Source organism: Mugil cephalus, chromosome 19 (genome assembly GCF_022458985.1).
Source record: "Mugil cephalus isolate CIBA_MC_2020 chromosome 19, CIBA_Mcephalus_1.1, whole genome shotgun sequence".
NCBI lineage: Eukaryota > Metazoa > Chordata > Actinopteri > Mugiliformes > Mugilidae > Mugil > Mugil cephalus.
Window position 1 is genome coordinate 13,397,643 of NC_061788.1, and position 12,832 is coordinate 13,410,474.

The window sequence follows — 12,832 nt, forward strand, 5'->3', positions numbered from 1 at the left end:
CATACATAGACTATGTAGCTATGAGTCAGAGAGAAACAGGAAAAAATATTTTCTTATCTGATTTGATCACTATGTAACTTCCCGGCGAAATGTTCAAGGTCTACGCGTGCCTCAGTCTTTTGTCAAGTCAAAACCCCAAAACGTATTTTTGATTTAGAGAGATGCTTAACAGTGCGGAGGATGGCGTCAATTCGATGTCACCATCCTATGACAAAACACTAGATGTGCAAAGAACTGCGAAAACTAGGCAAGACCATCAAACGGATGTCAATGTATAGCAAAAGATGGATAAAATCCAGTTGGTGTAGGTAGGTAGGGAAGTGATGTACTGAGAGGAGAATGACAATTGCGACATCTTGTGGCTCAAAGTTGACACTACATGCCTGACCTCATTTGACCTGTTAAACCATACAATTAAAATAATGTTAAGTGTCTGAGTCTCAGAATTTTTCCGCCGAGTGACACAGCCTCAGGGGTCTGGCAGATAATATTTCTTATTCTTATTCTAACAAAGCATCTCACCAGAGTCCACCTACTCAGTGACGCCTGTCTTGAGTTTGTTTGCACCCTCAGTACAGCCTGCAAGGGAACATCCCCGAATAACAATCCGGCGTCCGTTACTTTCTCAGTCTGCTCATTAATGAATTGCCCTAACCTCAACCTTATGCAATCCTAAATACATCCAGATGAAGGAGAATGGGTGGTAATCGAGGAACATGTCACAGAGAAACTTTCGCTGTACCTTACGTGGCATACGCTTTGCCTGCCAGACAAACTCAGGGCAGAAGTTTGTCCTTGCACGTACAGCCCCGGTAGCCTGGTAGCCGATCTTTGACAGCTCAGTCCGTACTCGACAGCAGGGCACTGTAGTAGTGACACTTGGCGACGTGTCATTGTATTTCTGACAATTTGACAGCCATTTAACGTGCCCCGAGGCCCGTTAGTTCTCAGACCAAAATTACGTTTTAAACTATTTTAGTTTCTGTATTTAGCTTGCTAACTAACTAGCGCCTTGTTAGCGGGCTAGCAGCAAGGATCCTCCCAGCGCTGTGATGGCTAGCGAGCTTTAGCCACACAGTCTCACCGTGTCGTTAATTGGTAACGACTTTATGTTTATTTCACATTTCTATATTCGTCTAGAAGTCCGCCGCTAGCCCAGTGCTGGGCGTTTTCCGGCGACACGGTGCTTTGTGTTCAGCTTGTTTTTTTGTTTTTTTGTTTTTTTTTTCTGTACAAGGAAGCTAACGTCAACAGTGAGCAGCTCAGCTGTAGCTCGCTGCCTCTTTTGTTTACATGGATTGCGGTCATCCTCAGTCGCCTGCGAGCATGTAACAAGACTGTTTCGACCCCACAACAGTCAAGGTGGAAACGTGGGAATGGAGTTAGGAGGTAGCTAACGTCAGGTGACGTTAGCCAATGCTCAGCTGTTTCTCTACTTAAAAAGAGGAGGATGACCTGGGATCTAGTGGAGGACAGCTGTGCAGCCTGCCGGGTTGTTTGACTTTGTGTGGGCGTTGGATTAAGAACAGGGGTTTGCTCGTCCACATCAAAGCCGATGCAAGACTACCTGAAGAGAATCAGAAATAAACTTTGCTGGAAACTGGACCGACTTTTAGGCATAGGCATGATGCTAAAGACATTTCTGATCATCAGTCTTCTTGGCTGGACAAAATGTCAAGAGAGCCAGGTCATGACACCGGAGGAGAAGACTGTTATCAGGTGAAAAATGGCTAGATAATGATGTTAATGCTCATTATGTTTGCTTGTGCGTGGAAGCCTTTATTTGTTTTGTTCATTTGAGTAATCTTAATTTTTCCCATTATTTTACAGGCAACAGATTGTTGAAATGTTTGATCACGCTTATGGCAGTTACATGGTGAGTTGCTCAGAAGAAAGTTTAATTAGTGACTAGCTGAACAGATAGATCTTATTTGTTGAAGTTTGCAGAAAGTAAATAACACATGAGCCAAGACAAAAAGGGATCTTTGGGTGCCGCAAAAGTGTGGTAAAAAGTTTGGCTGGGGAGTTAAAGTCAACAAAAATCAGAGTTAAAATTAGATCATGAATGGTGGCTGAACACAGTCTGTGCTTCTAAATTTTGTGTTCCTCTAAATGTGTTTGTGTCTGTATAAGTTGAAAAACAGGATCAGGCAGAGACAGGGTGTGTGTCAGTAGAGAGAGTTAGTGTGTTGTAGAAGTGAAAACTGGAATAAATGCTCAGAGGATCTGATATAGGTTATTAATTGCAGGGTGTAGAAGAGAAACAGAGTGAGGTGATTATTATTATTATTATTATTGTTAATTTCATTATTATTATTAGAATCAGATATGCCAACTGCATCCCTTTGTTAAGATGTCTGACAAAGTTTTACCTAAACAGTTTCTCGATATGCCTTCGTTTAAATATCTGGAATTTCTCAATCTCATTCCTGCACCAGCTGGAATGTGTAGCTGGAGAAATTTGGGGAAAACAGTCAGTGAGAAAGAAAATAAAATTCTTCTACGAGTGAAGGAGGAGTTGTAGAAGCATTTAAGCTCCATTCGTGCTTTATAAATGACTCGTTTCTTGTTGGCTGTTGAATAAAAACCACTCTGAATGAAACCGATCTCACTTGTTTCTGTTGCAGAAATATGCCTATCCAGCAGATGAGCTGATGCCTCTGAGCTGCAGAGGGAGAGTGCGAGGCCAGGAACCCAACAGAGGGGACATAGATGACTCCTTGGGAAAGTAAGTTTATCATCCATTGACATTTGAATACTTGAAAGATTCAGCGAGTTCTATAGACTCAAGTCCTTTCAAGCAAACAAGCCATGTATTTTAAATTGTTGGTACAGACCGACGTCATACGCACATTTCAACATGCTCACCTTTAGAGCATTACTTGATGAGGTGTTGCTACACTCATTTCTTATTAAATGTATAACTTGCTGACCATATTCTGCTTGTCTCCTCTCATGTCTGTTTAAATGTTAAGTCTAATCTGCGCTGTTGTGTGTTTCTCTCATTTATAGCCCACTGACTAAAACAATTAAACATTACTATAAACGACCGAAAAATGAAAACACGGTTTAATCAACTACTCTCTTCACTATTAAACAAATGCTAAATGCCATAAGCTTCATGAAGCAAACCTTTTGGTGCAGGACTGGTGTATTGAAATCTGTTTGTTTTCACTGGTGTACCAAATTAGCTGTGAGTGTGAAAAGTTGTTCGGATTTACTGTGGCACACAGTTTTATTCTACTGTAAACATAGAAGCTGTGGACTTGGGATAGGTTATCTGGTTTGAATCCACTCTACATCCATGGCTTAAGTTTAGTAAACAAGCCACCCAAACCCCTAAAAATGTTCCCCAGGCACCTTGTGTAGCTGCCCACTTCTCCAGCTGTGCTCAAATGTGTACAAAAGATTTTTTTTTTTTTTTATAAGCAGGATAATTCATTGTACAATTAACAATTAATTTTTTTCTTTTATAAGAATGAGGATTGTCATCTCTACCTATAAAACATTTGCATCATCAAAGAAGACAAGGACTCAGTAATCACTGCTCGCTCTGCTTTACCAAACAGGCTCAATTTAACGTGGAGCAGATGCCCTAGTTCTTCAGATATGTGAATTAGATGCTAATTAAAGTAAATAAAAGCTGCAGGAAGGCATTAAAAATGTGGCCTTTTAATGCAATGGATTAATTTATGTACCTCACACATTGCGTAACACATAGCAAATTCAACAGATATTTAACGGTATGTGTTTCATTGCAAATTTATCTGGATCAGTGGAAAAAGTGGGACACAGGCTCCGCCGTGCTGTGTGCAAGCTGTCTTCATTTCATAACATATGTTCCACCTTTTCCTTAGGTTTTCTCTCACTCTGATTGACACCCTTGATACCCTGGTGGTGAGTACTTGCATTTCTTCTGTTTACAGCCATACAAGCGGTTTGTTCTACTGTCATATTTAAGACGTTTTTATCTCATTAGAGTTTTTACCTTCAATTTGCTTGCCGTGTGTGTACACAGGTGTTAAACAAGCTTGATGAGTTTGAGGACGCAGTGAGGAAGGCCGTGAGAGATGTGCGCCTGGACAACGATGTGGTGGTGTCAGTGTTTGAGACCAACATCAGAGTTTTAGGGTATGAAACCTAATGAGTTTTATGACATTCCTCTAGTTAATCCTGAACTTATTACTCTGACCAGATTCAAATGCCCTAGTGTTTAAAACATGTCAACCTTCTAATTCTGCTGTTCTGTTTTAATTTTGCATTTTATTCTCCCCAGTGGGCTTTTAGGGGGCCACGTGATGGCTGACCTACTACGGCAGCGTGGAGAGAGGATGCAGTGGTATCAAGATGAGCTCCTACATATGGCCAAAGAGCTGGGCCATCGATTACTGCCTGCTTTCAACACCACAAGTGGCCTTCCCTACCCTAAGGTATTTCTTATTTTATTGTTGAAAAGGACTGGTCTTATTTTGCATGTGTGATGTGAAGACAGGGCAGACAGTCTCATCTTAATGAACAACCTTTAAAACTGAAACCAGCACCTGAAGTTATTTTTAAAGGATTTAGGCCAGAAGGAGTCAAGTGACAGTGATTAATTATTTTTTTCTGGTTTACCAGGTGAATCTGCGGTATGGCGTCCTTAACCCACTTTCACGTACAGGCACTGAATCGGACACGTGCACAGCATGTGCAGGAACAATGATCTTGGAGTTTGCTGCCCTCAGCAGACTGTCAGGAGAAGCTGTGTTTGAGGTATTAACTTCCTCCGCCTCTAGAAACAATGCTCTATTTTATATTTAGAACTTAAAGCTGACTATAACTGTGACAGTTGTTCAAATATAAGATTATATACGTTGTGTAATAATGTTTTTACTGCATGTACATAGGAACATGCAAGGAAGGCTTTGGATGTCCTCTGGGAGAGGAGACAGAGAGGAAGTGACTTGGTGGGGACGGTTATCAATATCCATAATGGAGAATGGGTCAGAAGGGGTAAGACTGATCAAACACAAACATTCCTAGTGTAAAACCAACCTCTGTAAAGGTACAAGTAGTAATTTGACTTCCCTCTTTGCAGACAGTGGAGTTGGTGCCGGTATCGATTCATACTATGAATACCTGATGAAGGCCTACATTCTTCTAGGAGACAATGTTTTTCTGCAGAGGTTCAATGTTGTAAGTCCTGCTTCAGTGCGTCACAAAGACAACACGTTACATTGTGGTGTCTGGTAGCCACTGTATTGTGCTCCCTGTGGCAACATTATTGGCTCCAGTCATTTTTTTTTTGTTCATATCGTGGTTGTGCGAGTTAAAAGCCCTTTTCACTGCTAATGCATTTTCTTTCTATTATAGCACTACAGTGCCATTATGAAGTACATCAGTCAGCCTCCTCTGCTGCTCAATGTACACATGCACAACCCCACTGTGAGCGTGCGGAGCTGGATGGACTCTCTCCTGGCATTCTTCCCTGGCTTACAGGTCTGTGTGATTCCGTCTGAAGACGTGCTTAATTGATCACCTTCCTATATTTAAATACAGTAGAAGGCATAGATATCGACGCATGTGTGAACATGTATTGTTCGCGTAGGTTCTGAGAGGAGATCTGAAACCAGCCATTGAGACTCATGAGATGCTTTACCAAGTCACCAAACAGCACAAGTTTCTTCCAGAGGTAAAGAATCACTGCTCTTTTTTTTTTATCTCCGTGTAATACTATGAAGGAGGCAAAGGTGAAATATCTGTACTACTCAGCGTGGCTGGGTAGCATGGATGAATAAAATGAGTGGCCGACTTCAGCCTTCAAGATGGCTGATAACAAAGATGCAAAACTGAACAGCTGAAACCCAGAAGTGCTCTCATGTGTGAAGTTTCAGCACGTCTTCTCGAATAATCATCTGAATGTAATAGTTTGCTCATTTGCTTGTACTTTCTGCCAAGAAGGCTTTCTGGTTTCAAAACATGTGGGTCTATTTGAACACAATTGATCTTTTTCTAAACCTAACCGTGTGGTTTCGGTACTCAAGCAAAACTGAAAAACCAAACCGAAAAACCTCCACAGCTACATCCTCTTATAGAGTTTGTCACTCTTTAAACTACTTTGCCTTACTGAGGAAACGACCTTTTGTTTTCCAGATATTTTATTTATCTGCGCATGATAAAACAGTGATCTCAAGACAGCAAAATAACTACATTTACTGCTATTGTTCGCTGTGGTTCTTTTAATATATAAGTTATGACATACTTGATGATATTATTCAGTGATATTTACCGTATTCATGGAAATTAAATCCGTTAATCAGCGTCAACAACTCTGTCTTTCTTTGGTTTCTCTCCCTAAAGGCTTTTACTACAGAGTTCAGAGTTCACTGGGGCCAACACCTACTAAGACCAGAGTTTGCAGAAAGTACATACTACCTCTATAAGGTAATAAAACCTGACAAGGCTGCGTGATTCACGGAATTAAATAAAGTATGGATAAGTGGCTTCTAAATGTTCAGCTACCACAATAAATGAATCAATTACTACACTTTTATACTAAATATACAGCATCTGTTTCTTTTCCTTTTTTAACCAATCTGGATATGCCTTGTAAGAGGGGTAAAGATTATATTGTGATCCCTGCAGGCCACTGGCGACCCCTACTACCTCAGAGTGGGACAGTCCATAGTGGAAAAGCTCAACGCCTACGCCAGGGTGCCTTGTGGGTTTGCTGCTGTGCAAGATGTTCGCACCGGGACGCATGAAGACAGGTACTGTGTGAGACAAACACTGTTCAGTTTAAATCTGACGACTTACATTCGGATTTGTGATAAAATGTTCTTGTGTTTGTGTACAGGATGGACTCCTTCTTCCTGGCGGAGATGTTCAAATACCTGTACCTGCTGTTTTCGGATAAGAGCCAGCTCCCCATTGATATTGACGACTACATCTTCACCACAGAGGCTCACCTCCTGCCCGTGTCTCTCTCCACCACTCAGCCACCCTGTCAAGGAAACAATACAGTGAGAGCTCTACCTCTATCACACATTTGGATATATTTTGATATTTCATCAGTTAGTTAAAATGCTAACTGAGCCTTGTAATATTCATATTTCTCATACAGTAATCAGTGTGTTGTTGTTAGACTATAACTGCGTGTCCCGTTCTCCAGGAGACTGTTCCTGTTTCTCAAGAGGAAGATCTGTTTACACACTCCTGTCCGAGCACTGAGACGTTATTCCCCAACAACCCTTCATTTGCCAAAACCATCCGGGACGGCTACAAGTACCTCACTGGGGTGGGGCGAGCCTTCCACCCTCTACCCGTCAGGTGTGCATATTCACGAGGGTGTTTTGAAAATAGTCTTCGGTGGAGTCGGCTGTAATTAACCTGAGCGTGTTTGCACTTGACAGGGAAATTGAACTACCGCTTCATGATAATGGCATGGAGCCAGTGGAGTTCTTGAAAAGCATGGGCATTTCTCTCACTCCACTGAATGAGGTCAACGCAGGAGACGGCGGAAGCCACAGGGTATTTTGGTTGCTCCTCACATCAGAACCTGAATTTTGTTTTTACACTTTGCTCTTTGTGTATAGGTTTCCAAACCTACACCCCAAAATTTTCACCTCATCTCTAATCTGGTTTTACATAATTCCCTTTGAAACTCGTGTCTCTGTTGAGTGACTGGACCACATGCTGAAAGTCAGCAGATAAAATATATAAAGGTTTAAAGAACTTTGGTTGCTGACTGGTTGTTTTAAAGTTGCTACCACCCATAAAGACTCACACTTTACTATTGACTATTGATTAAGGTCGTCACTGAGTATGTAACTAAATAAATAAAGGAACTAAATAAGGAAGAAGTGCTCTGTATGCAAAATGAGTTTTCAGTTCCTTATTTTGGACCATTTGGTTCCAGTTATGCACTGTCCACTTTGCACAGTGCTATAAGCATTGGTGGATCCATCTGAACAGGTTAACTGTTAAACAACATTAGCTACTACAATCAAATAATATTTTGTTTTATTAAATCTTTTAAAACTATGTCTTCATCATCTTCAGTCGTCTTCATCGTCAGTTTAAACTTTTGTAATAGAGTATAATAATGTCCAAAGATTTCCTAATATACTGCCGTGAACATGATAGAATGGGAGCCCCATGCTTGGCATTACGTGAAAATGATGAATGTAAATGAATGAATATTGTTTTTTTTTCCTCCCCTGTAGGAGCATAAAGGAGTGTACAGGGTGAGACTTGTAGCAGAAGTAAGCCAGACGGTGGAGGAGGAGGTGGTGGTGCCTCATGTTGTTCAGCTCATATCCCCCCCATTTCTGGGCAGGACCGTCCTTACCGCGGGACCTGCTAAGTTTGGAATGGACCTGACTAAGCAGGAGCACGGGGTGAGATCATAGGCTAAACAGTATCATCATCAACGCCAGTGTCGCTTTCATGCTTTCTGTTTTTCCCCCCAAACTGTTTTGCTTTTGTGCAGTTTTTCATCTCGTCTCAGTTTTCTGCAACTCGCTCTTTCACTTTCATCCTCTTAAATGCAAGAAAGGTAACACACACAACTCTCATGTGTTGTAGGTGAAGGGCAGCATAGTGAAAGCTTCTCCCTACACTGCATGTGGACCAATAGAGAATGCGGTGGAGCTAAAAGGACATATCGCTCTGGCACTGCGCGGTGACTGCATGTTTGCTGCAAAGGCTCGTTGGCTGCAGCAGGCAGGAGCCATAGGGGTCATCTTTATAGGTGGGGATCATCACCACGTGAGACGCTCTGCTCGTATTTGAACGACCCCCAAACGCTGAAATGACACGTTTCCTTTTGTGCCCATGTTCCTCAGACCACCGCGAGGGAAGTAACAGCGAGGAAACTCCCCTCTTCCAGATGGTTGGAGATGGCGACTCCACTGAAGACATCACCCTGCCTTTGGTCTTCCTGTTCAGCCGCGAGGGCGCCCTCCTCACAGCTGCCCTGGAGACACATCGCAATGTGGATGTGCTGCTGCTGCCCAAAGAGAAGCAGCTCGGACACGGTAAGGATCAGGAACGATAAGGCTGGTGATATGCTCCATTGTTGGTATTTGTCAACGATAAAAGTGCAAACAAAAGTGTTGGGTTCTCTTTCAACACATTGTAATTTCTCCTACAGACTTCATGCACTGCTGAGTATTAAAGAGCATGTACATACTGAATTTAAGAAACCATCACCCCTCAACCATCATACAAAAAAGCTATGTCATTTTGTGGCTGCTGCACTGAAAACACTTTTCCGTAGGATCGGTAAAAAATCAAAAAATCAAATATCTGATTTATCCTTCAGATTAATAGGGTATTGTCCGTTTTGTAGTGTACTATTTATCTCTCTTTGTAATGTTTTGTATGTTGTTTAGGTTTGTTATGGAAAGGTTGACTGCAAAATGAATTTCCTCTCTGGGACTAATAAAGTAATCTGAATCTGAATTAAGTTAGAATGAGAATAGATTTGTAGCCTCTTAAAAAAAAAATCAGCCAGTGAACGCCCCCTTATGGACAGAGTATACTGTGCTGAGCTTGTCACCACACATGAATATAATGTTATAGTATTCTGGGATTTCAACAAATTGTGTTGTCTAACCAACTAAATGCTTTGTGACTCGGCACTGCTATGTTGCCCAGTATTTGGACGCTTTTTATGAATCTCTTTCCTTAGTTTTTGGAATTAAAAAATTGACTAACTATTCAAAAAAGTGACTTCTTGTTCCAGGTAAAGACAACATTATATCATATGTCAAATCTTAATTACATTGTCTGTCCTCATTGCTTAGATAAAACTGACAGACCCGTCAGCATGAACATAAAACTGCGCCTGTCGGAGGAGGGGGCGCTGGAGGGAGGAGCGGCCAGAGGACCCACCCTGGAGTTCGTCTTGGAGAATGAGGAAGTGCTGCTCAAGGAGGAGGAGGAGGAAGAGCTCGGAGGAAAACGACAATCGCAGCGGCAGTTCTGCTCGGAAGCCGCAGAAAATGAAAGAACTGAACCGTGTTCGGCCGACGCCTCTCGAACCCCAAACTCCAACGGCGGATCAAAAACAAATCCGTGACCACTGCTGATCCTGATGCAAGTTTCCAAACACTGGTCCCTTGTCAGTTTCTGAATGGCACGTGCCTCAGAGCCCCTCACTGCCCTGCAGCACTGACACAGCCTGCATGTTTACAACTGATGGAGAAGAGTCAAGGAATGACCACGCCCTCATCCTGTGTTGACTTTGAGCCCTGAAGACGGCTCTGTGTTTGTTACTCCATTAGAGTATAGATTCTGCTCTGTGTTGTGCAGGAAACTATGGGGACTATACTAGGTAGTCAAAGGCCAAAAGCTGTAGGTTATGAAGGTAGGTGGCTGCTGCCTAAACCTAGATTATAGTGTTGCTGTTGTAGGCACATATAAGGTGTCAGTGGACATACGTAGATACGTGACTAGAGCTTAAATGATCTTGAGGAAAACATAGCTAAGGTGACAAAACATGTTTTATGCAATGCAATTTGCTTTTTTTAATCTAGATAGCACCTTTTCCCTTAAACGAGTACTGTTTAAACATTCAGCAGTGGCGAGTGGAATACTACTTGGCCAGTAGGTGGTGGTAGCTGCCCTAACCTCTCAGTGATACAATGTGAGCAGATGAAGGAGATGAACTGGCACTAATTTGGACAGTTTATTTTTTATTTTATACTAGTGAGCAACTTCAGGGAATTTTAGGAGTGAATGCAGTTTTTTGCAGATTTGACCCATTAGAAGAAATGTGTGCGTGTTCTGCGTTTTCTTTTTGCTGTACGGTGAGCTTGTGCGTGTGTGTGCATGACGTGTAATAAGTTACATAACCAAGATATCATCTCAGTCAGTCCCCCGTCTTTAAAAGGGTCATCGTGCAAGAAATAGATTTGACCACCGTCATACTTTTGAATTATTATTTCTTTGTAGGCATATTGCTACTTATTTCCTGAATATCAGTGTGGTAAATTTGTCATTGATCACCTTGTATACAAAAACATTTGCTTGCAGATAACTAACTGGTTGTGGTTCGTTTTAGTTGCAGCATTACATGTTGGTCCGCAGTCCCTGACTGCTATGCACTTTGGAATGACTGTCTGCGGCAGATTCAAGAAATGATCATTTAGCCTGTCCTTGCATTTGCTTGTGTTTTACAATAGTTAATTTAGTTGCCAACAGTCACTTAAATCACAGTTACACTTTGTAATGATGGTTATATTCAGTCTGAACACAAGGAAATGTCCATGGGGTTAGTCACGACAAACTTACTGACCATTAGATTTGCCATGTAGTAAGAAACTGGAAAGGCCAGTTAAACCCTGTGCATTCTTACAAATGTATGAAGTATTTCCAGGGTGCATTTTTGTCAAGATTTGAGTTTTCCAACTACTGCTCTGTCTCCAAATTCACTAAACCACGTCTTAGGCATTAATATGCGAGACAACATAATGCAGCACTTCAAATCAATGCATGGCTCATGGCTCTTCATATCCACATCTTTATTCTCACTAATAATAGTTTGCCTGATTTTTGACGTCTGTGGTACAGGGAAGAGTGAGCTCTTGTTTGCATGGGGAAGAACTTGAGTATGTTTCTGTCTGTATAGTGGACCTTTTCCTGATGCTGCTGAGCTAATTTAAAGTCTTAATCCAACACGATCTCTTCTTATTCTTTTGGTTTGTATAGGCTTTTACAATCCTTATACCTCAGGACTGTGTGTGTGACACATATAAAAGGACCATGGACAAGAAACAGATGATTCTTTTTTTATTATTATTATCATTTTTTGAGCTATTTAATAATCTATTCAGATGTTCTCTGAGATCTCAAAACGTGCCAAAAGAGATCTTTTCTGTACTTACATTCTGGGATGTGAGCTGAGGCCATCAAAATAAAATCAAAGTCATAATTTCCACCTGTTTTTCTGGTTTGTGTTTGTATTTGAGGTAATATTCAAGCCATACTGAGTACTAGATTATGTCCAAAAATATATTGGATGAATAATGAAATGTCTTCTCAGAAAATTCTGTCCTGGATAACAGAGAACCTTCACCTACTCTACACTATGCTGAGAACTATATCTGTATTTCCAGAAAAAGACACTACATCCATAGTTCCACGGCTATTTCCGTCACGGCAATTTGAGACAGAATTGAAATATATTACGGCAAAAGAGGTCCCAAAATAGTACCGCAATGATGACGACGCTTCTTATGACATTATTAATGGTGACGCTGGCGAGAGCAGCGATTCACTTGCTGGAATATACTGTGTATAAAAAAAAAAAAAAAAAAGGCACAGTTGAAAGCTTTATGGCTAAATGGCACTGCAAACCATTACCTGTAATGGTTTTTGTTAGGAGATCATCTTTCAGCTTTCAGCAAGCAAATAAGCCAGCTCTGCCTCCAGCTGCCATTCACCATTGGGCCTGTGTTTGAGAGAGATAAACAGCTGTCTTGGACAAAACAGACAAAGACATAATGAATGTTGTCTAGCCTATATATTCATACATCTTTACATAGAACCAGACATACAATTTACTGCACCTGTTGCTGCCTGCTAAATAGAGTAAAGCACTTCCCTTTATTTGCTCATTATCTTTCTCCCTCTGCCAATATGTGCCTCCATTAGGCTATTATTAGACAATATGCTTCTTAATGAAAGACTAATTGGTAAAAAATGAATACATGAATGAGTACAAACTCTCAAGGATTAACGTGAGATGTCTATCAGTGCATGTCGCTGTCTAGAAATATGCTAAGTATGAAGACAAGCGCATCTCATTCTCAAACCGGTTCCTATACGTCATCACGTCTCAGGTACC

At 41.3% G+C, this 12,832-nt stretch overlaps 1 protein-coding gene across 2 annotated transcripts; it reads left to right on the plus strand.

Moving 5' to 3' along the window:
• The first annotated feature begins 790 nt into the window (after window positions 1-790).
• si:ch211-282j22.3 (ER degradation-enhancing alpha-mannosidase-like protein 3) lies at window positions 791-11,921 on the plus strand. 2 transcript variants are annotated; one of them, XM_047570411.1, is made up of 21 exons: window positions 791-1,098; window positions 1,238-1,719; window positions 1,831-1,876; window positions 2,628-2,728; window positions 3,858-3,897; window positions 4,019-4,131; window positions 4,277-4,430; window positions 4,618-4,752; window positions 4,887-4,992; window positions 5,078-5,175; window positions 5,353-5,478; window positions 5,588-5,671; window positions 6,340-6,423; window positions 6,625-6,749; window positions 6,836-7,001; window positions 7,151-7,308; window positions 7,392-7,509; window positions 8,205-8,378; window positions 8,566-8,731; window positions 8,826-9,017; window positions 9,789-11,921. In XM_047570411.1, the coding sequence occupies exons 2-21, from the start codon at window positions 1,556-1,558 to the stop codon at window positions 10,061-10,063; spliced, it is 2,625 nt and encodes an 874-aa protein (XP_047426367.1). In that variant the 5' UTR covers window positions 791-1,098; window positions 1,238-1,555; the 3' UTR covers window positions 10,064-11,921. The 2 variants fall into 2 exon arrangements, with proteins under 2 accessions (XP_047426367.1, XP_047426366.1); XM_047570410.1 differs by having other exon boundaries at window positions 791-1,719.
• The last annotated feature ends 911 nt before the right edge of the window (window positions 11,922-12,832 follow it).